Below are 27,047 nucleotides of genomic sequence, written 5' to 3' on the forward strand. Positions count from 1 at the left end.
TTTCTACTACATTTTATGAACAGATCGATTGAAATCAGGGATGTCGAAATTAAAAACCGGAGCCTTTTACCGTTTTATAATTCTATATGGATACACATTTCACTTTTTTTAAACTGACTTCATCGTATTAACTTGTGATGAATTAAATAAGACAAAAGAGGAAAATCATTTGCATGAAAACAAACACAGACATACTGCTTATTTTACAACAAACAAGTTCCTGTTTGGCAACATTCATATTTGTACAACTTGTTTTGTTCCTCCCAGAAGACGAATTTTAAGTTGCCTCTCAAAGAAGCAACAGAGAAAGGGACGTGCGTGCGTGTAAGCCAACACTGCCATCTGCTGGAAGCCATGATTAATTACAACAACCCAAAATGGTGCCGTTCTAAATAATACTTCGCCTATTTTTGTGGTTGTATTCCTGCACAATCTAATTATATAGTGTTACAATGCGTACAATATATACGTATTAATAATAAACAACAACAACAGACATTGATGTCAAAGTTAAAACCTTGCTAAATCTGATCCTTATCTTTAAGAATTTTCAGAAGCGGTCATTTTCAATACACATCACATATTTGATCTTGAAAGAAAGTATAAATTGCTCAATGAGTGAGTGATAACAAAGATAAGAGAGACAAGCTTGTTCACTTTATATTGGAAATATTTTCAGCACATTTTCAAACAGCATTTTGGAAAAAAAAATACAATGAAAGTTCACACTAGATAGAAACTGATATGACGACTTATAGTTATGCTTAATAACACTGCACACACAGATGATCCCAGCCACCAATGCAACATGGCATTACTTGTAAACTCCTCTTTATAAACAAAGTAAACAGAGGGTACGCCTTTGAAAATAGTTTCCGCACACTTTGGAGAACTCACACATTTGTGCAGAAGAGGGAGCGGTCCAAACTTCGACCGACGGAACTGCCCTTTCGATCCCTCGAGACGATTGCACCTGACAAATTCATCCGCCCGGTGCAGGAATGACTGAGGAGGCCGGCAGAGGTTGCGCAGCTGTTCTATAACTTCTCACTTGAAAATATAAAATGTGTTTTTGGAGAATATATCACATTTTGTGGGGCCCACATGGAAAAAAGTATTTTTGGAGGTGCTTTAATACAAATCTGGGTTTATGGCGTGCTTGTAGTGTAACGCAGGTTAGCATTAGCTCCGGGTGGTTAAAAAAAAAACTCACTACAAATAAATTAAGTGGAAGTTAAGTTTGTGATGATTGCTTTTCTTTTTTTTTATGCGCGTGTGTGGCAATGACAAAGCTGTATTCTACCTGTCCAGGTGAGAGAGGACATCGCAAAGCTGCGTAAGCAAGGCCCGGTGCTTTTGAGGGTTCCCTTCGAGCGCGCCGCTGAGACGACTGAGATACGAATCCAAGTTTCCGAAGGTCGCCGTCTCGCCCGTGCCTGTTTAAAGACACAGTGGAGGGTAAACTCGGGAAATTTTGTAGTCGTATGAAGTATTGAAAATTTTGAATCTTTAAAATTATACTTCATGCAGCAAACCTGGTAGCGGCACAGCAGCCAGACTGTTGACCAACGTGTGTTTAATGGCCAGCAAGTGCTGGTGAAGCGCCTGCGTGCGCTTCTCGTCCTGGTTAAGCTCCGCCTCCAGGCGCTCTTTGGCGTTGTACATGTCTTTGATGTGCCTCTGCAGCACGGCGTTTTGCTCCTCAAACTCGATGTTGGCTTTGCGAAGTCGACGCAACTCCGCCTCTCGAGCTGTGGTCCGGTTGAGAGAATGAACAATCATGCAACTTGCATATGGATTTGCAATGAGTTGAAAATCATACGGATGCTGGATTTAATGTCCTAAAAACAGATGTTTTACTTCTTTGTGTTACCTTTGTTTTGATCAAGAAACTCCTCTGTGAAGATGGGGATGTCAAACCTGCTCGGGAGCTCGGATGTCTGACAAATCAAGAAAGAGCTTTTACATCCTTGACTGAAAATAAGGTTGGAGTTTGCAGTTGAATCAAAACTGAATCAAAAGTTAAAATAACTCAAATATGAATGTAGCTCTCTCTCTCATAAATGTGTCTCGGTTTTCATCAGTGCAGTTGGATTGGACAAAATTGAAATGATTCTCGGAGTGTGTGTAAAGAGTGTCACGCACCTTTGGCAAGCCTGAACTGGCACTTATGATCACAGACGGATTGTCCTCTGAAAGAGAGACGGTGTGTGAGTATAAGAGCGCATTTCACAACCAATTTGGTGCTTTGAAAAGTGGAGACAACACCTTTCTTAATCCTTTTGTCTTGTATTTTCGTGCTGGTGATCTGATATGCCTCCGTCTGATGATATTCCTTCAATTCCTGGGCATACTGCATCTTCTCCCGCTCGGCCTCATCCAGGTAACGCTAGAAATTCACACTCAAGATGATCCCACATATGAAAGAAGACTGATGCCATTTTGACATAAATTAAGATTTCCCAGGAGTCCTGATAAAATGGGAGCGATGTCGCTTTCTCACATGGGTAGTTTACAAAAGATCGATTTGGGTGGTGTAATCCCACACTTGATGGGTGGGCAGGCAGACCAGCGAGTATGTGTATACAAGCAATTAAAAAGTCAATATCCTCTTTAAGGGCTTTCAATTGATTGTGATTTACCTGTTTGTCATTAGGCGCTAATCGTGTCCATTCTGCTCCGAGCCGCTTGGTGATTTCCGGGAAAGGCAGGTCAGGATACCGGGCCCTCATCACTTCCCGCCGCTCATTCAAGAAGCGGACATACCCAGTGACTGGTGCCTTGGGACCGTTGGGTAGCACTTTCTTCCTTTTCTTGCCCTTGGGCCATCCTCGCTTCTTAGGCTGCAGTGAAAGTAAGCAGTCACATTGGTATGTAATAACTAATAATAACTGGTCAACTAATTTTTGAATCAGAGATGCAAGCAAATGTTTCTTCCTCAAGGACACCAGGTTTTAATAAATTACAAAAAATATATATAGCAACACAAAAACCTGACATGCTCAGAAAAATTAGGTGTAGAAAATACATTTATGTACATAGAAAGACATTTCTGATTGAAATTTGCCATAGAACAGTGTAATACAACATGCTGGAACCTCTAAAGGCCAATAAAATGCATCTGGATAATGTTCAATAATCTATTAAACAGCACCATTCTATTTTTGTTTATATTTATAAAATTCTAATGTTTACCCATGTAAATATTTACTAAAGTTAGTATTTAACAACTCACCGAGCATAGGCTGGTGATGGACTACGACACTGCGTCGTAAACCGAGGACCCCTGTTATTGTCTGGTGGCGGCTGTTTTACCCAATTAATTTTAATACCATAATTCATATTAGGAAAATTGAAAAGAAAGTAGCCGGAAAGCAAACGTTGGAGGTTGTAGTGTATTAAAACAGAGCACCCACCTCCTCTTGAGGATGTTCTGTGGACTGTGAGGCTCGAGGCTGCTGCGGAGCATCATTCTGCTCCTGTTTGACGCCACCCATGATCCCCCTCAGTCCTGCTTAGAGCGTTAAATGAAGCAATTTCCGTCGGAATTATGCCAGGTTATATCTGGGGGAAACAGGAGAGGAAATTCGAATAGAAAGAAAACGACAACGTCCCCCGCATTGACGCCACTTCTGGCTTGCTAAACAGCTTGCTAGCATCCAGTAGGGCTAATTGTGTAACAATATACAAGATGAACAAAAAAAAAAAAAAACAGCAGACGGGGCGGGCGGGGAGAACAATTAGAAAAACAGCAGACGTAGTAATTTGTATCTCAATGTAAGGACTTACAGGAAATGTGTCGTTGTATAAATCTCTTTTTTTAAATTATTACTCCGTATGGATAATAATTACTCTGCTCACCGGAAAAAAAAAACCCTCCTGTAAAACAGGAAACCAAAGCCAGGGTTGCACGTGATTGGTCTATTTCTTTCACTCTGATTGGTCAATACAGTCACTCCCCATTGGTTAGTATGATCATTGGGCCTCTTCAAGGTATGTTGTTTCAAGTGAATTTCTCGGAAAAATAAAAACGAGAGTTACGACACCACGGATGTATTCCTTCGTAATAAATATTAATATCAGTCTCCGCTATGTAAATAGTATGAGTGGGCTGTGGTTAATCTGAAGAAAATTTAGGAGCAGGAATAAAAACGTAGAGGATTGTTGGTAAACATCAGGTACACGTTTGTGAGGAAAAGCCAGTTTTAACTCCACTCGTGACATTTACAATGGGCCTACAACAATAATTAAGGTGCATATGTTGGAAAGATGCATTTATTTTGGCCTGCGGGATTTTGTTTTGGTAGATTCATGTTATAAATGCAGTTTTTCAAGCACAGCAAACCCGAAACTTCCGCTTTCAAGGTTATGGCAACCTTTCAGTATATAACATTGTGTGTACATTGTAGCAAAAGGTTGTACACACATTTATTACCCCTTGTATGGTTGTAGCAAAGTGCACTTCGATACCATTCACATGATGATGACTCATGAAACTTGAATTCAGATGGCGAATGTAAGTGCTTCATTGCAAATACAGGACAGGATGTGAGAATGTGATTTGAGAGTTAAAAATCAAAACATCGGATAGGTTTTATTTCCTTTTATTTGTTTACAATTTTTTGTTAGGTTTATCATTTATATTGTCAATCCGTTTGGCAAACTTGGTGCTCACTGTGTTCTGTACAGTCCGGTCCCACAGTGCCGATTACATGTGTGGGGGAGGAATGAGGCAATAAGCAAATAGTGGTCCAGGCTTTTATAATTTGTCCAGGTAGTTGTCCAAGGCCGGCACGCCTTCTTTCAGGCCCTTGCGTTTACGTGCATCGGTGACCACAATACCGGGCTTGCTTGTGGGTTCCAACGGGTTTCCAGGGAGGATCTGCCAATGGTCAAAGACACACTGGGGGAAGGCCTGGCCACCGGTGTTGGAACGAAGGTCGGCTGTGAAACCTGCAAATGGAGCCATGTTGCATTAGTAAGTTACTGGGTCAAAGTCGCAGGGGAAAACAGTTACTTGGCTGCAAACACATACCAAACGACTCCATGACAGGCAGGTAGGCCTTGATGACACGCATGGGTGTACCGAGCACACTGGCTTCCTCAAATACGTGACCACGTCTCTTGGTCAACACACCATAGATTCCACCCATGGCAGCCTCAGGACACTACACGAGATCGAAACGTAATTGTGTCAATTGCAAATATTTAGAGACTAAAATTGCCATGCCAAGTATAAATTCAAGACTGACCTGGATCTCCACCAGATAGACAGGCTCCATCATTCTGGGCTCAGCTGTGAGCTCGCATGCATACAGAACTCTGCGAGTGGTGGGCATTATCTGTCCACCACCGCGGTGGATGGCGTCTGTGTGCAGGGTGACATCGTGGATATCAAAGCGAACCGCACGCATGTTCTCTTCACAGAGGACACCCTGAATACAAGAATCACGATCAGCACCAATTCATACGTTTTCATCAACGCCGAGTCAACAACTTGTTTTGTACCTCCTTGACAGCCCACTGGAAGCCAGCCACAACACTGTCCTTGATCTCATTAAGGTACTGCACTCCCTTGGTCACATCCACCAGCAGGTTGGGCCCAGTTCCGTCAGGGCCGAAGCACCAGATCTTCTTGCAGTCTGTGGCTTCCCAGTCATACTTGTCTGCAAGGTAGCGGGCACGGGCCTTCATCTCCTGACGAGCGGTGACGTCTCCCTTCTCAATGTCCTCGGGCAAACCGTCTTCAAGGGGCCGTGCCTTCATGAACAGACGGTTGTGCTTGTTGGGGGACTTGGACAGACACACGATTGAGGACTCGGCGCTGACAGTCTCCCTGTAAGACACCACGGGCTCAGATTTCTAGAAGAAGAAAAAAAAAAAACTAGATTAAGAATATGACCATAATTGTAAAGTGTGCTGCTTTATTATTATTTAAGAAATCACCTTGAGTGGGATGCAAGCATGGTCCTCTTCAAGATCCTTGAGGCAGATCTCCAGGTGAAGCTCTCCGGCTCCAGCAACAATGTGCTCTCCAGACTCTTCAATGATGCACTGCACCATGGGATCGGACTTGGACAGACGCTTCAAGCCCTCCACCAGCTTGGGGAGATCGGCGGGGTTCTTGGCTTCCACGGCGACCCTCACCACAGGGCTGACGCTGAACTTCATAACTTTCATGTTGTGTGCTTGCTCAAAGGTGGTGATGGTTCCAGTCTTGACCAGGAACTGATCCACACCAACCAGACCCACAATGTTACCACAGGGCACGTCTTCAATGGGCTCAGTGTAGCGACCCATCATCAGAATGGTCCTGGTGAGTGAGAAGGGGACAAATTAGAATTTCAACAACAGTGATTGTACAAGACAATTTGGGTCATGTGTGAAAAGCGACCTCTGGATTGGCTTCAAGTAGAGATCTTCTTTCTTTCCAGGGGTGTAGTTGGGTCCCATGATACGCACTTTGAGACCAGTGGAAACGGTTCCAGAGAAGACACGGCCAAAGGCATAGAAGCGTCCCTTGTCACTGGTGGGTACCATCTTAGAGATGTACATCATTAAGGGAGCCTTGGAGTCACAATTCTTGATACCTGAAAGAAAAGATCAGTTGGTGAAAACAAAACCAATACATCAGAGTAGTTACATTAAACTAAGTTTTTCTTCTTCTTTCCATCATACCCATGGCGGCCTCATCTTCGTCGGGTCCTTCATAGAGCAGCTCGCAACGGTACTTTTGGGCAGTGACGGGGGAAGGCAGGTGGATGGTGATCATCTGAAGGAGGGCCTCTCCAGCTGGCAGCCAGCGACGCATCACAGCCTTCAGCAGGGGCTTGCCTTCTTTATCCTTGTCCTCGGAATCCAACTTGATGTCCAACTTTTGGATCAGCTTGCTCGTCTCCTCCTTCTTGAAGTTCATGATGGCATCAAACACCTGGGGAGGAATTGAGCACATTTGTCAAATCCAAACATTGAAATCAAAGAGGTCTTAACGCAAACTCATTCCGCGACCCGCTCAGACAAACGATGATCATCACAACTATAAATCAGGTCAAAGTGAAGAATGCTATGAAAGTCATCACTTGCAGGTATTAGCGCCAACACGCAGTTTGATCTCATTGACTGCACAAATAATCTTTACCTTGAAGATGGGGTCAAGGATAAGATGGACAAAGCTGCGAGGGATCCTCTTGCCATCGGCTCCATTTGAGGACTTGGAAAACTTGCCAGAGGCTGGGTCAAAGTACCTACAGACAAAAAGCAGGACATTCAGTACACACAAAAACAATGCGTTCCATATGGCTTATTAGGGATGACCCCAAGCGCTGAATTCACAATTGTGGAAACAAGCTACGTTAAATGCCAGCAAGCAGGCTGACATTCTTAAGTGTACAATGACCACCACTTTGCTTTCTCAGTCGGCGCTGGCAAGCAGCTGCCACAAAGACACTATCGAAAATGCCCAACTTCACGTCATATCAACAACGTATCCCGTCTTGTCAATAACGGTAAGACAAATTAATATCGTCGATTGTAGGTGCCAAACTTGGGGACCGTGAGAAACGTCTTAGAAGAGTTTTTGCCAAGAAAGCTTCTCTACCAAGTACAAATTTCTCTTTTCCATGGGGATCAAATGCAAATTATGTCACTTTACGGGACCCCCCCCCCATCAACAGAGTTAATCGAGTTGATTGCTCACAAACTAAACAGAAATCAAATAATCACCCCCCCAGTGATCTTTTCAACAAATGGACTCTGTACCTGTCACCCCACAGTTTCTTCATCATGTCTTCCACCTTCTTGCAACGCTCAGCACCAGTCATCTCGGTGTTGCCCTTGGCAGCAAATTTGGCCGCGTACATCTCAGCAAACTGCTTGAGGGTGAAAGCCCATCCGTGGAGGCCAGAGCCAAAGCCGACGGTGCCAATGACTGGATCAATCTAGAAATTGGCAAACAAAAATAATATTTACCAAATACTTGTGGCCCGTGTTGAGACAAACACCCAATTCTGTAGGAAAAAAAAAAAATTGATACACTGAAAGGGAAATTTGTTACACGCACCTGGATATTGCCCATGGGTCCATCCTCTTCACCATAAGTGGAAATGATGACGTTGACGTTCTCGATGATGCACTGGAAAGTTTTGTACAAGTCCTCGGGCTCGAGCTGCAGCTCCAACAAGGCACGGTCCATTTTGTTCATCATCAGGACTGGCTTGATGCGCTCGCAGATGGCCTGGCGGAGCACAGTCTCGGTTTGGACGCACACGCCTTGCATGGAGAGACAATAACAAACGATGAGTCAATTATATTGCACATTGCAAACAGCAACAGGGAAGTGTGCAACAGCACCAACGCAGATGCAGCCGCTTCCTCACACTTACCAGAAACGCAGTCAACGACCACCAGAGCTCCGTCAGTGACACGGAGAGCAGCGGTCACTTCAGAGGAGAAGTCAACGTGTCCAGGAGAGTCGATCAGGTTGATCAAGAAGCCGGCGCCATCCTTGGACTGCTTGATGAAGGCCATGTCATTCTCGGACAGCTGGTAGAACATGGAGATGGCGCTACAACATTGGAGACAGGCAGTTTTAAAGTGAGCATCACAAAAAAAAAAAACAAAAAAAAAAACACCGAAGTCACATAGTGTCATTGTTTTCAAAAAATATAATTTGGAAGTCATGAGTCATGGATCAGAATTTAACTGACCTCAACTTCGGACTTTACAATCAAGTGTGTCACACAGGCAACTGACATTTTTCCCAAAATGCAGAAACCCTTAAACTGAATAAACAATATCAACGCTTACGTAGACTTGATGGTAATGCAACGATCTTGTTCGTCCTTTCGCGTGTCGGTGAAACGGGTTTCCCCAGCACGGGCCGAGGCGATGATACCAGCCTTGGACACGAGTGAGTCGGTCAAGGTGGATTTGCCATGATCGACGTGCGCAATCACGGACATGTTACGGATGTTGGCCTTCTTGTCCATGATGGCACGGATCTGGTCGATTGTAAAGTTCACCTGCGGGGACAAGAATAGATTAGATGTGCATGCAGACATAATACAACTATTGATTATTACCACTTTACGTGGCAGATGTACTCATTCTGTATTTATTAAGTAGAAAATACATAGACATTGTCTCAATAACCGCAAAGCCAGACATTTTTTTCGACTCTAGTCATGTTTCAAGGTGTAAGGTGCCATTCTCCATACAGTTTTAAACACGGCACTGGAAATGAAACCACCTCACCGATAGGGGAGAAGAAAAAAATGCTCTGACGCATCATTTGAATGCCAGGGCGTTGTGAACCCGCATTCGCAACTCGTTTTACCAAGTAGATACTTAAGCATCACGTGTCTTGTTTATAACACTAGAAAAATGGGGCGGTATTGCAAATATCGCACACCCGAGTATCAAATGTCAGTGAATAGGCCACGTGTACAGACTTTGACACAATGCTACGCGTTAGCATTAGCACGTTGACTAAACGACGTAGCCCCACGGCATAATGACAATAGGCCGGTGGTGGGTTATCAAACCGAGCAACAACAGCAACCACTTCGGCCGACATGTACGTCGATCGACCACGACAATCGGAATTCGATTGATTAGGACTCGACGATTCATATTACGATCAGCTGTTTGGGCCGTTCATGTCATTGCACAAAGAAGCTCTTAAGAGCCGGTACGTTAGCAAACCGCCGCTCCGATTACAGGCCTCGACGATAAGAACACAACGCTTTTCGTGTATAACGTTGTAATATTATCAAGCGGATAATCGCTTTAAAGATCGCTTAGCGTTCAAGAGCTGCAGTTACGAAAGAATGATTGCCATTTTTTCATCGGTGAATGATCGACGCCCAAAATCGCTCGAGCACGGATTACTGATCGATAATAGCGGTAATAACAACGGTAATGAGAACCCCGCCGCTTTACTTATCCCGCACAAATTCACAAAACCCGAATCATCTTACCATTTTGACGGATGGTTTTGGATTCGCTCGGTGGAGAAAAAGCCGACAGCAAATATTACACTGCCCACCACACGAGGGCCTAGGCAGGGAAGAGAACGCTGACGTCAGACGAACTCATTATATAATGCGTGCGTCGTGTCGTTGACGTCATCACGCTTTTGCGCAGCCGCATCCAGGCTCTTCTCAGCTCTATTCAAGACTGGTAATAATCACTTCGTCCAGTAGATAGAGCTCTAGACTAAATTGTGACAACATTTTCCAGTGTTCAATAAATGAGTTTGTTGCATCATCTTGTTCTTTACCTAAAAAGTTATTTTATTCTAGTAGAATCAGGGGTTGGCAACCCGCGGCTCCAGAGCCGCATGCGGCTCTTTAGCACGCCCCGAGCGGCTCCCTAGAGTTTTTGCAAATATGCGTGAAAATGGAAAAATTTGTTTTTTTTGGTTGTTGTTGTTTTTTTAAATATGTTTTTTAGATGGTAATCACGACACAACCATACTTGTGCTGTAAAAATGTATGTAGTTGCAAATATATTAAAAATACCGAATTTAAGAATGACGCCAATTAGCAAAATTGCGTCATAGCCTGCGACACAGCACAGGTGAGTTGTAAACAAACAGGTGTGTGAGTGATGGGCCATGGATTCAAAAGGCAAAAAGAGAAAGTTTGCTGGTGAGAACAGATGCTTTAAGAAAGAATGGACTGAACTTTTTGCTTTCATTGCCAATGCTGAAGCTTTGCCTGCATGTTTGATTATCAATGAGAAGTTGTCAAATAACAAGAAGAGGAATTTGGAGCGACATTTTCAGCTAAAGCATGCTAAATTTGCTGCCGATCACCCAGTTGCAACTGAGAGGAAAGGTGCAATTGCAGTGCTGGTGGAGAAGTTTGAGGACCGAAAAAGAAGTTTCAAGAAGTGGATTGCATCTCCAAACTCTACTACTGCAGCCCCGGAGATAATAAAGCGCGGAAAACCATTCAGAGATCATTCAGAAAATTAAAGACATACCACTCCGCATAAACAATATCACCGATAAGCAAATCAAGGACATCAATTCAGCTCCAGCAATTGATGGATGAGTCGTGTGACGTGACCGATATCGAACAGACAGCTCTGCTATGCAGGTACGTGAACTCTAATGGGGCGCAAGAAGAAATGATCAAATTGATACCACTATTTTTTTAAAAATTATTTTTATAGTAGGCATACAACTTATGTATTGACAGTCTATGTTGCCTTATCTAAAGGCTTTTAGATTTTTGCGGCTCCAGACAGGTATGCTTTTTGTTTTTTGGGGGGCCAATACGGCTCATTGAACAATTTGGGTTGCCGAACCCTGTTCTAGTAGAATGAAGGATTGAAGGATGATGACTGCAGGTAGGAGTTGAAGAAGAAATGCACACGCACTTACAAAATAAATAAGGAAGTTATAATTATAAAGCATATTGTACTAGAGAATTGTCCTCTTATTCCATTTCTGAGCTGAATTTATCCCGATAAAAGCTTTCACCACAAAAATAATGCAATATTAAAAAAAGAAGGTTGATATGCATTGCCATCAATGGCGTAAAAGTGACAGGCCTAAGGCAAACAGGGAGGATTTGTGAAACGGTCTTATTTAATTTTCGTCCATAGCCTTGTGCATTCCAGAATAATTGCTGGCGACACATATCAGACAACTCAGCCTGCGTAATTAACAATGAATTGGAATGACATGAATTCTAAAGGATGCTTTTTCTGCAAGCTGTGGCCAGTGAGCAAGTTATGCAGAAAAGGGTATTCACACAAATTCTCGATGAGTCATTCTGAAAGTAAAAGATAACCATGAGAGGAGTGAATACAAAACCCTGCAAAAGTTACAGGGATAAATAATTACAATCCAAAAGTGGTATTTTTCCTCTCAATTACTGATACCACAGAAAAAAAAATGGTACTAGACAATTTGTATGTAATATGTTAAAGTTTGCTACTTGCATAAAATGACTTTGGACATTGCCCTAAGAGAGCTAAATGTTTTTTGTGTATGGCATGTTTGACCTTTCTGTGACCTTCACGTAATAATGTGTCTGACAAATAATGAACATCATCATTGTGCTGATTTGAAAAGCAAGCCCACAAATAGAAACATTTTGTCTCGCCTCTGTGGCATAACAAAGTCTTCTTCCACTGCATTCTTGCACCCATACTTCCATTTCCTTTTTTGAACATCCACTGAAGTAATAGTCACTCAAGCATCTTGCTCTTTTGGTTGCTTGGCAATGTCACTGCAAGCTTTTAAGACACCTTGTCAACGCTGAAAGGGGCTTTGGGTGTCATGCTACTCTGTGTTTACTGGCAATCAATCTGCAAGCATCCATCACATTCCAGTGACCTAGAATTCTGAAAGGTCACACTTGCATGTATTCACTCAACTTCCGCACGCACATTCTCCTCTTTGGAGACTCTCCCAAGTGGGGCTTCGACTCCAAATGTGGCTTGTGTGTTTCATTTTTAGACTCAGGGTACAACAAAAACTGCACATAAGCTACATTGAAATGAAGAAAAACTGGAAATTTTTGAGTAGGTAATTGGGATTCTTCATACAGCTATCGACCAGTGGCGGAGTTAGAGGGGGGCCGCAGGGGAAATCTGACCCCCCCCACTAAAATCTATACAAGCATATACCAGTCATTCCTGGTAAAAGTTAACTCTACAGACACATAAAGGAACTAAGAGAGAATACTTATTTTGAGAAATTATTTCCGATGGGAGGGTGAGGGTCATCGTTTCTGTACATACAACTTCTGGGAAGTCATAAAACAATATAACCATAAAAGATCGAAGCTTTCAGAAACACGTGCCTTCTACATTTCTCCCTGAAATTACTCCAGCAACAATATTTTAGACAAATTTGATCGAATTTAATTTCCCTAGTGATTCGCTAATTGTTCATTAGCTTAGCGGAATACAAAATTAATAAATGTGTGGATTTTCCTGGTTGAATGTCAATTTCAAAAAGGTTCACCTGTAATGTCGCCTCTTCTGAGAATATGAAGCCATTTTATTCATTGTCGTTATCAGGTCTCATCAAGTGAATTCCCCTTGTACCTAACGGCGTGCACAGCCCATTTGTAGTCGTGGTTATCAGAAAATAGACGTGGAGACAGGACCGATAAAATCATCGCAAAAGAAGATAACCATTTTATCGCCGTGCGCCTCTTTGGGCGCAAATAGCAGGACGACAGCTCTGAGCAGCATGTGTCAATGCGCCACGAGGCATTTCCTCCTCTGATTTGTTGTTTTCCTTATTCAAACTAAACGAGTATAGAACAAAATAAGTGTTTTTTTATATGAATACAAAAAAAAATGTAGGGCAGAGTGTTTTTTTTTTTTTTCCTACTGACACACGAACAAAGATTTTTTTTTCCGTAAGTGTTTGCTACAGTTGAGGCTGTGAAAATATTTTTTTCCCAATGTAGCCCAGATTCAAATTTCAGTTGCTGAGTTAGGAAAAAAAAATTCTCAATGATAATGACGAATTAAATAAATAATAAAGTTTGAATTCATAAAATAAATCAATATCTCTGATTTAAGTGTTCATTTGACTCTTCTGAGCAGCACATTTTCATTTTTGCCGATTTCCCCCCCCGCTTTCGCTTTCACACTGTGACAAGTCGATGCTTCTATTTTACGAGAGTCGCTACCGACGACTACCAAGTGGGACGTTCTACCTCCCGCCGTTTTCCCCCCCGCTTCCGAACATTTAGTTTCTATTTGCTGTGAGCATCTTCCGCGACACAGGCAATCAATAAGTGCGGAAGCAATGAACTCAAATGATTTCAAAGGCATAATTGGATTTCAAGAGACACGGAAACAATACTACAAAGATGAGGCAACATGGCCCAGGGGTTCACTACCTTGATCATAATTAATAAGCCAAGCAGCGATGAAATTATTCAACAAGTTGAGGCAGGAAATGTACTTTTCATCAAAGCAGTGCCGAGATGTGTGCGTGACAGAATTCCATCGAGGTTATATTCATATCATCTTGTGTCACGTTTTTCCTCTTGTTATGCAAAAACCAGCCATATTTAAAATTGAGGGGGTCGTCGAAGGGCACAGCCGGGGCACCTGGTATCATTTAAACATGTAAAGTCAAAGTCGAGGTGATGAAATAATGAAAGAAATGATGAGTCAACCCCTCGAAGGAAATTATATGCAAAAGAATGGCCCTCATTAATATGAAAAATGCATCTTGAATGTTACTCCCTTGACTGCATAGTTAAGAGTTTTTTTCCCCCCATTTCTGAACTTCTAATTTCTTTAACTGGGCCATGCAGGTTTTGCCCCAAAACCGTTACTAATATCAAACATTCTGACTTGAGCTAAAGATTTCAAATCCAGCCAATTCCTTTAATATCTCGCCTAAACTGAGTCACCAGCCTCGCTCGCCAGAATGAGAAGCCGGATCATGCAAAAAGATGAATAAATCCCATTTATGTGCAATGCGGGGAATACTGGCGGGCACGCACTCGGAGGCGAGCCAACAGCGGCGTCGCTCGATAAACAAACAGCGGGAGGTCAAGATTGTGTTCAGAATTCTCCAGTTAAATATTTTAATCCATGTTGGACATCTGTGGATAAATACCAGACAGGAATTTCCGACCATATGGGTGGGGGTGGGGTGGAGTGCCCAAGTGCCCCTTTGCAAGGCATCTAACCTCCCAGATTTTCCTGGCCCGAGTTTTAGGCCACTAAATCAGTCGGGACAGGCAAGTTGGTGAAATTAAATTATTCAGCTATGTTCTTAGTGCGGTCCAGATTGAGTGCTGCCACAAATCGCCAGAGACAACAGGCAGAAATTGAAGATGATCTTTGAATAATACATTTTTAACACTTCATGCGACAGGATTTTACAAAGGTGAGGGTTTATAAAATGACCTTGTCATAGTTGATGAGTGAATGACACAATGAGATCATCTCGGGTAAGAGGCTGGAATGAGTTTTTCGGTTTGGACCCGAAACTCAGCTAGCTTGCTATTTATTCATATCCTGATAAATGACTTGTTTACAATATTAAAATAAATGCTCCTAAATTGTTGCCTCAATCCTTTTTGTCCAATATTCTTCTTGTTCATAAGAAAATCACCGCAGAAACAATTCGCCTGTTTTGCCACGAGTATAATTGTCCCTCTGACATTTGGACCACTTTTCATTGTTGGCAAAAAAAACGCAGTTTCCGTCCTGCACCTGATGCTAATCATGAAAAATGTTTTTTTGAGCTGATTTAATTTTCACAGGCAATGTTCTCTTGTTACAGAGCAGAAAAACGATGAGGACGCTCTCCGAGTGTTTATTTATCTATTTATTTATTTTTTAATCAAACTATGGGGCGTGCCGGCGCATCTTTATCGCATCACGATAAGTCGATACATAACACAACCATGAATAGTAAATAACATCGACCAAGGCTATACACACATAGTGGTTTTTCAATTTTATTAGATCAAACCCTTTGGGAAATGATGTCTAGGGTGACATGCAACGATATAACTTGAGATTGCTGTTGAGTGTCCAATGTCTACGTTCTGTTATTCTCTAACAAGTCTACTATGTTTCCATTAGCTGTCAAACTAAATCATCTTGAAAGTGAGTCAAGTAAACAGCTGTGAGAAAATGTTTTTCTCTCTCTCTCTTTAAATTCTAATTAACTTTTGAATCCCTCCCAGTCATGGCAGCACTTGATGAAGTGTCCCTGTGGAAAAGGTGAACTATATGGAAAGACTTTAATTCAGAATAGCTTCTATTAACCTCGCCATGAATCTCAGCAAGAGTTTGAAAGGCATAAGATTAAAAATCTGACTTTTAAGGGTCACGCTTTGCGAGTGGGGGAAGGAAATTGGCCATCACGAGTGAATGAGATGCTTGCGATCGTGTCCTATAATAGAATAATCATTCATTTTTTTCTTTCACCCTTTCGTCAGAACTGACTTGCTTGGCTGAACTGCTGTCTGGGGTTCTTAACGCCATCTCCAAGTGTTAAATTCCTTATTTTCCCTCCCGTGTACTCGAGGATTACTAGAGTCCTTGAATCAATCGTATTGTGAGAAACAAAAAGGCGACGTTGGCTAAGGACATCATACTGTTGAACATTTCGTTCGTGGAGAAAGATAATACGAGTGGATTCTGTCACCAAGTTTTTATAAAATGTCCTCATACTACAAAAGCAAGTTTTATTTGCTGCATTGCTTACGTTGTCAGAAACCGAAACAAATTCCTCTCTTTGTTCCTCAACGATATCTGTCGCTAAGACCTCATTGCTTTGTGAGTCACTTTAATCACTGCCTCTCAACTCATTTGTCACTCGCCACATTCACTATGTCGTGCTGTCACACGACACGTAACAAGAATGCTTTCAACATTAGGAAATGTTCAAAAGCCTTGAAAACATTGGTCGCGGAAAGTAGTCTAACCCCTTTGGGGTTTGCTTTGGATTTCCTCTAATGGAGAGTAAAAAAGTCATCCTAATTAAATGTGAAAGGATTTAACGCTAGCTAGCGGCGGGACAAACTACTCGTCACGCCATTTTGCACTCCAAGAGACAACAAATGTCGCCTTTTTTCTTTACCTAAGCCTAAAGTGAAAGGCCCCACGGGATCAGCAAAACAAAGAGGGAGATAACATGAAAATGAGAAAAATACAGAAAATCCGGCTCGTCTATGCAGGAAGAAAAATCGGGCTGCACATGGAGCCGGACGGAACCCTACTTCCAAATCATTTTGACCTTGCTTTATCTCGCATCTCCAAAGCCAACACCGGTCACGGCACACTTGCGTGATCTTTCTATCTCTAAAGCCGATGATAAGACAAAGCACTTTGGGCGCCGTCACTCAACAGACAGCAGCAAAATTCCCATCGTGAAGATTGCTCAGTTGCTGTTAAAATCTGACGTATGAATTTGAAAATTTTATGAATGCAGTCTTTACACTTAATAATCTTAATATCTACAGAATAAAAGAAATGAAAGGGATCTATCATTGACCCCTGAGGAATACCTTGTGAGGTTTTCAATGGTGATACTTGTGTATCTTTTCACACAATGGCCAGGCGAGGTTGGCGGGCAGCGCGGTGGTAAGCGCACTCATGCATTCACCCCATTCAATTACAAAATTGCGTTGCACTCTGTCGACCGCCGAGGCTTCAGCTTGGATTTTTGCGGATATTTACCTCGCACGGAACAATGCGCACCCCGAGCAAACATAGCATGATAAATAACCAGGGCAGCATCCAAAGTGATTATTACCGAGAAAAGAAACCGACATTTGCAAAAATAGGAGCCGAGCAGAGACCCGGTCGAGGACTGATGAACGTATTTTATTCAGGCGTCTTTATACGCAGCATGAAAACATGTTGTGGCCTTGGGATTGAAAATTGAATTCATAGCAGAAAGTATAGACATAAAAATGCAACAAAATGTTTCAAGAAGTTAACTGAAACGTTCATGTGAGTATCATGGCGCTAGAAACTCAAAATTAGATTCTCGTTGAGATGACTAATTGGGAAATACCGAGAAAATGAATTGATAAAAAATAAAACTTTTGGAGAGAGCTGTCAATCCAAATGAATTCACAAAGAAAGTAATTTTTCATAACAAATGAGGTGGATACCATCTGGAAGAGCTCCACAATAATAAGCTCTCCATGTTGTGCTTCATCATCATCATCTTCATCAGCCCCCCCCCCCCAGAGCTCAAACAATATGACGCCTCACGTGTGAAGGCTACACAGCAAGCTTTTGCACGTCAGCTTCCCTGCATGCTCTTTTTGATCGAAATGACTCACGATGAATATGCCTCTCAAATAATTCCATTTGAAGCTGAAAAAGTCAACGCCGCATCAAAACAGCCGATTGGTGTCCCGCTAATGGGCCACGATTAGATGTTCCGCTCATGTGTCAAACACGACGCATAAGGAAAGGTCATCTCCTTGGATGCCATGCTACCTCCTACGATAGCTTCCTGTCCTTGGGGAGCATAATTGAGTATTGATGAAATGATTTTTGTCTTTTCATGTTTGTGCTTATTTATTTCTACAATCCAATTTAAACTATAATGATAAAAAATATATTTTCTCCAGGTGGGGGGCGAGAAAGGGATCTGAAAGTTATGTTAGAGCCGAAGCTTGAGATAACTCAACATAAAACGAGTCTTGGCCGGTCCGGCATCATTATTGTCCACTAAATTTCGGTGTGGCAGTCATCACCATGGCAACCAGAGTTATCAATGCAAGGCAGTGCACAATCATAAAGGTTCAAGGTTGAATAAACTACCACATATTGTGACTTTAGGTCAACAGATGCTCCTCCATTAACATGCAGCGCTCACTGGCTGCTTTTGTCAACGATCAATGTCACAAGGACAGTGACAGAGAACGACACGCGATTAAGTAGAGAGAAAAAAAAAAGCCTGAAAATTCTTTTGGTGCGCATGGCTGTCAACGTGGAAACAAAAATAATGAGGACGTTACATTTAGGTCGGTTGCAATGACAGGACTTTTTTCTTTTGTTTTTGTTTCGGTCCACTGCCCAATGGGAGTAAATAATTCAAAGAAACACGTCAGGCCTAAGCCGCTTCACAACTAATTAATGATAATTCTTTTTCTACCTTTCTAGGTCTTTTGCGAGAGGCAAGTTAGCTGGTTCAGTCCTTTCAACATAAAATGTGATTCCAGCTGCTAAGGTAAGCTAAAACACTTTTAATGTTGCAAAAAGAAACTAATAAAACAAACAATCTAACTGATATTTGCTTAAATCATCTTAATGGGGTGGAAAAATGTGAGGTGTAATCTTCTGAACTCCTATTTCCTTACTAACACCCTATTGGCTAATTCTGTTTGAAGGAGTTCAGTTATCACAAATTTTTCGGGTTGTCCTTAGATCTAAGTCTGTGGACAAAAGTGTTTGAATCACGACTCGCCCTCACACTTAGTCAGCCTCTAATTAGTGTCACTGCTTATCGCTCCGACAACGCTCATTATTTTCCAATATAGCTTACATTGAACTCGTGTGAACTTACATAGCTTTGGCTTTAATGTCAGATTATATTGATAGCAACTATTTTTTTACTTGAGTCAATGTATAAATATAATTTAATAGTAGCTAACAGATATTTGCGTGATTTTTTTGGGGGGGGATTATGTCACAGATGCTCTGTGCCCTTTTAGCTTCTTTTCTTTTTTTTTTTGGTTTTGTTTGACTTTTGAACAAGGCAGTCGAATCCAACGCCTCCTCAAGGACAGCCAAATTATACAGCTGAGTCCACAATGATAACGCCTCACAATGTTGACTCAAGATTTCACAAAATGTATTTGCTCCTTCCTTACAGAAGATCACACATAAATGTTCCTTCAAATTGATTTAACCACAAAAACGTTTTTAATGCAAGCGAGTATAATGAAGCGTCGTCATTGGCCGCAAGTACTTGTTTATAAATTTGAGTCAAAGTCATTTTTAATTTGGCATATGTGTATATTTTAGCTGAAAAAAAAAAGACTCAGTCATGTAATGAAAGATTGTGTCTGATAAATTCATGTAAAAAATTGAACACACACTTTTTTTTTTGAAAGACTGGAAATGCTCATGGTTAACCTTTTTTTATTGCTCGTTTGAGAGAACAAAAAACAATGTCGTTAATATTCATCTACATTGTATTTTATAGCAATGTTTAAAAACTGCTCACGACTCCTGTTAAAACTTTTTTTGTTCCGACTACAAACTAAACAAACTACACGTACGGTGTGAATGAGGCCCATTGATATCACAATTTGACTTCACTGCCTTTGTTCTTAAATCTAGTAAGCTTCAAAAATGAATCATCTTTTAATAATTTGTAAGCGATTTTCACAACATGAACAATGCACACCAACAAACAAAAGAGCAAACACTGCAATTAAAAAAAGCCAGACAAACTTCCCTTGTACGAATCACTGACTCCTCATCCACAGCCGGAGGGATTTTCCGTGAAAAAGAATCTGATACCTCACCGCTCCTCGTTCGCAAATGTTAAATAAGGATTACACGTCGTAACCCTCGAGCTCATCCCAGATGAGCAGCCAAGTGCTTCAGCTCTCAAAAACTCATTCATGATTGACATTGATACATATTCATGATTACATTCTAGGGGAGGGACGAGGAGGAGGAGGGGGGGGGGGCATCACAATCAGGGTCTATCACAAAGAGACAAATGGTGAGAAAAAGTATTTGTGATTACATAACGCGGGAAAGGGGAAAGTGGGCCATGTCTCGCTGCGTCGGGCATGATTGTTATTCTCACAAAAGCAGAATATAAATGAAGGAGTTGGCATTTGATGCCTTGATGGGATTTGGGTGAGGCCACCAAATAAACAATGACAGCCGCTTCCTCCACTTGGAAAAGTGTCTCCGAGCCATCCATCCGTCCATCTGGCCGCTGCTCACACATCCATTTGCACCAGCACCATGACGGGCGGCGCCTCTGCCACTTTGCCTTTGCGTCGCAGCAGATGAGTCAGACCCCTGAAGGATGGCGTGGTGCGGAGGACAATCTCCTTTAGACCTGCCCGGAACTCGCGGCGGATCAGGCAGTAGAGCACCGGATTGAGGCAACTGTTGGTGTGCGCCAGGCACACAGTCAGCGGGAAGGCGTAGGCTTGGACGTTGTAGAAAGCTTTGCTGAAGGGCACCAGGTCAAACTTGATGAGCACCCCCCACAGTGTCAGAGCCTGATTGGGAAGCCAGCACAGAAAGAAGGACAGAACCACAATCACGATCGATTTGGTGACTTTGGAGCGACGGTTTTGTCGGCCTTGTTCCACCTCCGGATTGGCGGCGCCGGAAATGCGCCGGCTGAGGACGAGGCGTAGAAGTAGTAGGTAGCAGACGCTGATGATGATGAGAGGGATGAGGAAGCCAAGCAGGACTTTTTGAAGGTGGTACAAGCCCAAAAGAAGCTGCGGGTCCCAGTTGGCCGTTTCCGGGAAACGCACTAGGCAAAGTTCCTCGTCCGACACTTGGGCGGTGGTGGAGTAGATGGCGTGAGGCAACGTGACCAACAGAGACACGGCCCAGATCCCCAGACTGGTCCACTTAGCCCGTGTGGCCGCCGCCCTCCTGCTGTGCATCTTGAGCGCCGAGGAGATGGAATAATAACGCGCCACGCTCATGGCGGTGAGGAAGAAAACGCTGGCGTACATGTTCATGGTAGTCACCGAGCTGACGATCTTACACATGACTCTGCCGAACGGCCAACGGAAGTCCAACGCCGTGTCCACAGCCCAGAAGGGCAGAGTCAGCACAAACTGCAGGTCGGTGATGGCCAGCCCCATCACGAAGCAGTTGATGGACGATTGCTTCTGCCTGTAACGCGAGTGCAGCAGACACAGCGCCAGTACGTTGCCCACCAGCCCCAACGCACACACCACCGAGTAGACGCAGGCGATCATCACCCGCACCACAAGGCTGGAGGTGTCTCCTTGGAATTCCGATCCCGATTCCTTGGTGAGCAGCTGCAACCAGCAATGCAGCGACAGGTTCCCGCTGGAACTGCCGCTACAGTTACCACTGTTGTCTTCCGCCGTCATCTGCTGCTGACATGACTCTGGAGCCAGACTTCCAACTCCGCTTTCGTTCATATCGGACCCAGTCGATCACATACCTCCCGCCGGGGCAAAGTTGGACAGCCGGGGATTACGAAACAGGAGGCAAAGCGGTCGGGAAAGTGGCACGCAGCTCTGCATGTTCTTCCTATATCTGTGCCAGGTTGCTCTAAAGCTGCCGCCCCGCTGTGATCTTCCTCTCCTCCTCCGCTCGACTACTCGCCGCTCTGTTGCTTATCGCATTGCAAGTGAGAGCGCAACAGCTCACCAACGCTGACGGCGCTCATCTGGCCGACGGAGAGGAGTCATGCTTCGATTCTCGTCAAAATTCTCAGGCATGACCGTTACGGGAGGGGGCGGGGCATAGGAAAGAGGGCACAAACAATCGGGGTGACATCTCTGGGATTGTGTGGGTGAGCCTTTGAAACGGAGCTCATATCATGAGAGTGTTAGGCGGCTCACGTCAGGGTTACACAACTTCTCCCTTACTTTTGAGCTACTTAAACACAGATAAACATATTTAACATTTTGAGACACCTGTTGGCTAAAGAAAAATAGTGTTTTTTTCTCCCCTCATATTCTGATTGTGATTTAAGATTATTTCGCCAAGGTTTTCTTCCCATTTTTTTTTTTTTAGCACAATTATTAAATTAATCTGTATTATAAAGAACAATATCCGATTTGTTGCAAATGTTTTGGTCCTTTAAATAAATCTCATCTTGAAATAAAGGCAAATAAACCATGAATACTATGAAAAAAAATGATCTACTTTGATGAGAGTGCGTGCACACATAAAAGAGAGTGATATGAATATTTTTCAGCGTGCTGCATTTGAATGCTGTTACCACAATAATAATAATTCTTCCCTGACACCACCAGTCAAACTTCAGCAACTCAGTATTATTAAAAAATATATATATATTATTGTTGGCTGTCATAGTGTAATATAAGCAATAACTACTTCAAAGCCTTGTTGTTATGCTGCCAGCTTTCATAACGAAAGGTCTCGGAAAAATCACATTTTTCATGCTGTCTTCCACTGGATGTACACCTGTCAACAAAGCTTAGTGTGATCCAAGATGGAAGTCATGTGCAGCTGACAATCTTAATTAAAAAACGAAACTGGATAGAAATCCTTCGTTTGAATTTTGCTGCGGTTTAATCCATTGTGATTCATTTCTTGTTTTTTCAAAGACCTGGAAAACTCAACATTGAGGTTGTGTCAGGTTTCAAAATGAGTCATAGAAGTCTTAAAGGCAGCTGACATTTGAGTGGGTGCATATAAATTGCTCTCCACGGAATGTAAAGCAATGATGCTATACACTGTAATTATGCATCACACTGTATTCTACAATTTTTCCATCGGTTTGCAAGCAAAGCTTTTTTTTCTTCCTCATTTTGCGTCAGTTTTTGCGGAAAACACTAAGATTACGATGAAAATCGCAACCTGATGTTTACGTAATATTTTGAAATGTGATAAATCAGCTTATTAAATCTCACTCGACTTTCTGCTAGCATCAAAAGTAAATAGAACTTTTTTGTTTGTCTATTTTGCAAGGACACCCGGGTGATTAAAAGTAAACAATTTTGGTGTCCAAAATACGGACACTGTTTCAGTTTTAGCTTTAGCGTTAGCCAGTTGTGACATTAGTATCTCAGACAAAGTGGCCTGAAGTCATATTTAGAGCGTTTACTGGTCTTTGTTTGTTTTAAAACATTGTGTTTTAATGTTCATGGCTTGATACAACTTTTACTAGATTGAGATTTTTTGAAAACAAAAGACTTTGACAGAAAATAGCTGTAGGGGCCTTGATATAATGTGAAGGACGTTAGCTTGTCAAGCTAACTAGCTAGCCCAGGCTTTCTTTTCATTTTTAGTTTTTACTTTCTGATTTTTTTCCCATTCCGATTAGGTTGATGGCACTTTTTTTTGTCGTTGGGCAATAAATACTGGATAACACCGGTATTTTCACCGGTTTTCTACCTATTCAAAAATGTGATTCTGAAACCCGGATGACAGCACATCTAAAAATGAAAGAATTACTCGATGCATGCGGCTTGATGGGATTGTGCCTCGAGCACTGAGTACCTCCACGAATAAAAGAACAGCGTTCACACTCAACCTCCTGGGAGCCGCGGATAGAGCTGAATGTGCACGGCCAAGTTTTTGAATAGCCTCTACAATTCTCTTGATCTTGAACATGAGACCATGAGGTTCAGATCTATTAGGCTAAAAGTTATCAGATTGATGGACCTTCTTCTTAATTTAAAAATGATAAGCTCAATTATTGAGGTTTGGTCCAGACCATTAGTGCTTAATGACCAAACTCTACAGTAGATTCAGGGCCTTTCATCTAATAGGCTAAAAAGTCATTTTTTGAAAGACGTGATCCGCTATATTCATATTCTTCGAAATAAAATGTGAGAAAATGATTGTGCCCCTTTCAGAAAGGTTTGAGATAATTTCCTGAATGTTCACCGCTTATACAGGTTGCCACGGACAACGACATTCAAACCGACCGTCCTCTCACAATAGGAAAAGTATTCAAGTGGTCTTTTATTTGAATGAAATTGCACCGTGAATGTTGATGAAGCAAATATTCCCAAACAGCTATGCTGCTCTCCAAATTCACTTTCATCGCCTTGCTTCTGTCAGCAGTGGTGTTTTTTTTTGTTTTGGTCGTTTCTCGTCTCCCGATGGGCTGCGAAAAAATTTTCTCTGCTTCTTGACGTCATCTCCTCATTAACAATAATGGACAATTTGTGTCTTGCCTGCTTAATGGAAAAAATACAATCTCGATTTTTCCATTTTTTTTTCCATTTTCGATGCAGCTCGTCTCGAATGACATCAACTTGTTGAACGACCCCTATAAAAGCAGCGTTAATTTAAATGGGTGTTGAAGTAGTTGCAATTATGGAATGTTTTGGGTATTAAAATGATTAATTGGCATCTTTTTTGCTGCTTAAACCAGCCAATCAAATTAATCTAATGCTATCTCTTACTGACTGTAAAATGAACAGAAAACATAATGCGAGTATTAAATAACGTCCTCATTCCTTTAACTGTGTAGTAAATAAAAATGAGGTCTATATTTCAAAACATTTTAAGAAGGCGTACAGCTTCATCCAAAGCCGATTTAAAGCGCTTCCCACTCACTCTGCTGCCATAACATTTTGTCACCCGGCCTACAGTTGTGATACAGTGATCAGAGGCAGGAAAAATTAAAGTGACTTGTAGACATCGTCAGAGTGTCATAGGCCTTAATGAGAATATATTTATTTCGGCACTATTTGAGCTTTTGTTGTAGTTTAGAACAATGATAGAGCCACTTGGATATTTTTTTCATCGAAGTTTGCTTCTTTGAATTTTGTTTTATCTAAGAACAAACAAAAAGTTGGGAGACTGAAAGGCTTTGGCCCCGATCAACATCTGAAGAGGGTTTTTTGGGGGGGATTTTAGCAGTCTTAGAAATAAGCAAAAACAGTCATTCTGAAGGTCATGATGTTTTAAAGACTAAAAAAGAAAGTTTTTTTTAAATCATCAGCTCAGCAATCTAAATGCCACCATGAATTTTAAATTAAACATGACTACACGACATAAATGTGAAAAATAAATTTTTCTAAAAAAAAAAAACCAAAATGGACTATAAAATCAGCTTTCCAAATGTGTGAATAATTTTGAATAATAGAATCACAATATTATGACAAAAAAAGTATTTTACAAATTGTAAGACATGTCAGAGAAGTAAATTAATAATAAAAAAAATAAAAGAAGAAAATAAATAAAAGAAAAGAAAATAATCATAATCTTTTCTGAGAATCATGTCACATGAATAGCAACTGCTCAATGCGGCTGAGCGACATGAACAAAATAGGCACCATTGAAAAGAATTCACCCAAATTAATTTCCAGTGTGTCACCGTTAATATCCGGCTGCATGTCACATGGTCAGTTTGATATTTGGATAGCTTACAGATTTGAGCAAAGCCGATAAGTGGCGTCCAGGCCGCAGACAAATGAGGAGCAGTTAATACCGGAGGATGACTAATGAGCCTGATCCCGTCCAATCACCAAATAGACCCAAAGCTTGTAATTACACATCATACATCCTAAATCCGAGAAAACCGAAAATACTGCTGAGAGCTATGCGTTGTATGTAAGCTAATCCTCGCTATGTGTGTGATTAGAACTGCAGACAAGCAAACATCTGACCAAGGATTGTCCTCATTGGGGGTCAGGCATAAATTGGAGCCCGTCTTAACTGATTATAGTTGAAAGGCCACCGTTCTTTACTTTTTATGGCATTTTTGTTTGTTGGTGTAAAAATGGAAGAAAGTTACGTGATTAGGCTCAAAAGTTTGGCAAACACCTTGGGCGGAAACATAAAGGCTCAAATAGTTTCACACTTCTGTCAGGTGTCATCCATCGAGTTTCTTTGCAAATCCCCCTTTGGCTCAGCCTAATTGGAAAAGGCATGTTGTGTTTGCGGAAGCGTCAAGTTTTTACTGTCTCAACCTTAAAACTTTAATCCCATTTGTAGATTAAAGATGAGCGGATTTGGCCTTTTGACTTTGATGGACAAGATTCCTCTTATGGTTCGCCCCGCTTGGCGGGAGCTTGTCCGGGTGGAGAGGCTCCTCGGAGAATTTCCTTAATCAAAGTAATGCATTCGGATCTTGATTGGAGAAGCCTGTGCCTGAGACACTTCCATCCTGATTAAAACGAAGAGAAAATAACATTCTTCAATTTGCCGTACAGCTCATCCTAGAACAAAAGAAAGAACAGATGTCTGGCAGAGATAAACAATTGAAACTTTTATCTCCATGTATGATGACAATATTTGCATTTTCACCACGCAAAAGAAAATTATGATTAGACACACTCTTGCTGAGAATGCAAAAGCATTGTAGTACTGAAATGAATTAAATTTATACTTTCATGGTTTGGAGAAGACTGGAGTGAAGCTATCAGGAAGTATAAAGGCCACACATTGGATTTAATAATAATAATAATAATAATGATAATGATGATGATAATAATAATAATTTCAAGAGGATTTAGTGAGCAACCCAAACACTTTTATTTTGTGTGGTCATGTTGCAGACACGAGCTTTTCCAATGAGTAAATATGTCAATACGTCTGGTGATAAGAGCTTGTCTATTCAACCTTTGGCTTAGTTTTCTCCCTTTCTATTGTCCCTGGTGACATATTTGCCCTTTGAGAGATGTCTTGTTTGTACATTGGATCAGCTGCTTCCGCAGAAGAATCGTGGAGAGTGTGGAGGTTTAACGTGGGGGAAGAAAGCTACATGGCACAGTGTTTGGCCACTTTACCTTTCAGAGATCTTTTACATTTTTTTTTTTTTTAAATATACGAATCAATCAATAAAAATGTGTGTGCTGCTTCCCTGATGATCCAATATCATAGTTACATCTAAGTTAATTTTCACTAGGCCATCT

At 41.8% G+C, this 27,047-nt stretch overlaps 3 protein-coding genes and 1 long non-coding RNA gene across 5 annotated transcripts in view; 1 reads left to right on the top strand and 3 right to left on the bottom strand.

The window, feature by feature from the left end:
- Positions 1-643: 643 nt before the first annotated feature.
- On the bottom strand, positions 644-3,902 carry hmg20b (high mobility group 20B). 2 transcript variants are annotated; one of them, XM_037250483.1, is made up of 9 exons: positions 3,790-3,902; positions 3,417-3,564; positions 2,643-2,843; positions 2,269-2,389; positions 2,146-2,192; positions 1,874-1,940; positions 1,536-1,751; positions 1,304-1,436; positions 644-1,050 (listed from the first exon to the last, which is right to left on the bottom strand). In XM_037250483.1, the coding sequence occupies exons 2-9, from the start codon at positions 3,495-3,497 to the stop codon at positions 1,038-1,040; spliced, it is 879 nt and encodes a 292-aa protein (XP_037106378.1). In that variant the 5' UTR covers positions 3,498-3,564; positions 3,790-3,902; the 3' UTR covers positions 644-1,037. The 2 variants fall into 2 exon arrangements, with proteins under 2 accessions (XP_037106378.1, XP_037106379.1); XM_037250484.1 differs by lacking the exon at positions 3,790-3,902 and having other exon boundaries at positions 3,417-3,712.
- Positions 3,903-4,588: 686 nt separating this feature from the next.
- Positions 4,589-10,128, bottom strand: LOC119122218 (elongation factor 2-like). The gene is made up of 13 exons (XM_037250482.1): positions 9,978-10,128; positions 8,806-9,020; positions 8,382-8,563; positions 8,060-8,268; positions 7,759-7,937; positions 7,139-7,244; positions 6,679-6,931; positions 6,395-6,590; positions 5,947-6,313; positions 5,509-5,862; positions 5,253-5,435; positions 5,036-5,168; positions 4,589-4,953 (listed from the first exon to the last, which is right to left on the bottom strand). Exons 1-13 carry the CDS (start codon positions 9,978-9,980, stop codon positions 4,760-4,762), a joined length of 2,574 nt encoding a protein of 857 aa, XP_037106377.1. The 5' UTR covers positions 9,981-10,128; the 3' UTR covers positions 4,589-4,759.
- An 831-nt stretch (positions 10,129-10,959) lies between these two features.
- The window catches only part of LOC119122019, a 28,841-nt gene continuing 12,753 nt past the window's right edge, over positions 10,960-27,047 (top strand). Inside the window, exons 1-2 of the long non-coding RNA XR_005097797.1 lie at positions 10,960-11,102; positions 18,628-18,694. This is a non-coding gene — a long non-coding RNA (uncharacterized LOC119122019). The remainder of the gene's footprint in view (positions 11,103-18,627; positions 18,695-27,047) is intronic.
- Positions 19,592-21,990, bottom strand: rxfp3.2b (relaxin family peptide receptor 3.2b). Its single transcript, XM_037250177.1, has one exon. The coding sequence runs from the start codon at positions 21,621-21,623 to the stop codon at positions 20,427-20,429; it is 1,197 nt and encodes a 398-aa protein (XP_037106072.1). The 5' UTR covers positions 21,624-21,990; the 3' UTR covers positions 19,592-20,426.

Source organism: Syngnathus acus, chromosome 4 (genome assembly GCF_901709675.1).
Source record: "Syngnathus acus chromosome 4, fSynAcu1.2, whole genome shotgun sequence".
In the NCBI taxonomy this organism is placed as follows: Eukaryota; Metazoa; Chordata; class Actinopteri; order Syngnathiformes; family Syngnathidae; genus Syngnathus; species Syngnathus acus.

Coding starts and splice junctions, on each gene's coding strand:
- hmg20b (XM_037250483.1), bottom strand. CDS start 3,497: ATGGGTGGCGTCAAACAGGAGCAGAATGATGCTCCGCAGCAGCCTCGA. Junction 2,193..2,268: donor AGACAAAAGGATTAAGAAAG/GTGTTGTCTCCA, acceptor TCTCTCTTTCAG/AGGACAATCCGTCTGTGATC. Junction 1,941..2,145: donor CCAGTTCAGGCTTGCCAAAG/GTGCGTGACACT, acceptor TTGATTTGTCAG/ACATCCGAGCTCCCGAGCAG.
- LOC119122218 (XM_037250482.1), bottom strand. Junction 8,564..8,805: donor TGCATTACCATCAAGTCTAC/GTAAGCGTTGAT, acceptor CCAATGTTGTAG/CGCCATCTCCATGTTCTACC. Junction 7,245..7,758: donor AAGAAACTGTGGGGTGACAG/GTACAGAGTCCA, acceptor TTTTGTCTGTAG/GTACTTTGACCCAGCCTCTG.
- rxfp3.2b (XM_037250177.1), bottom strand. CDS start 21,623: ATGAACGAAAGCGGAGTTGGAAGTCTGGCTCCAGAGTCATGTCAGCAG.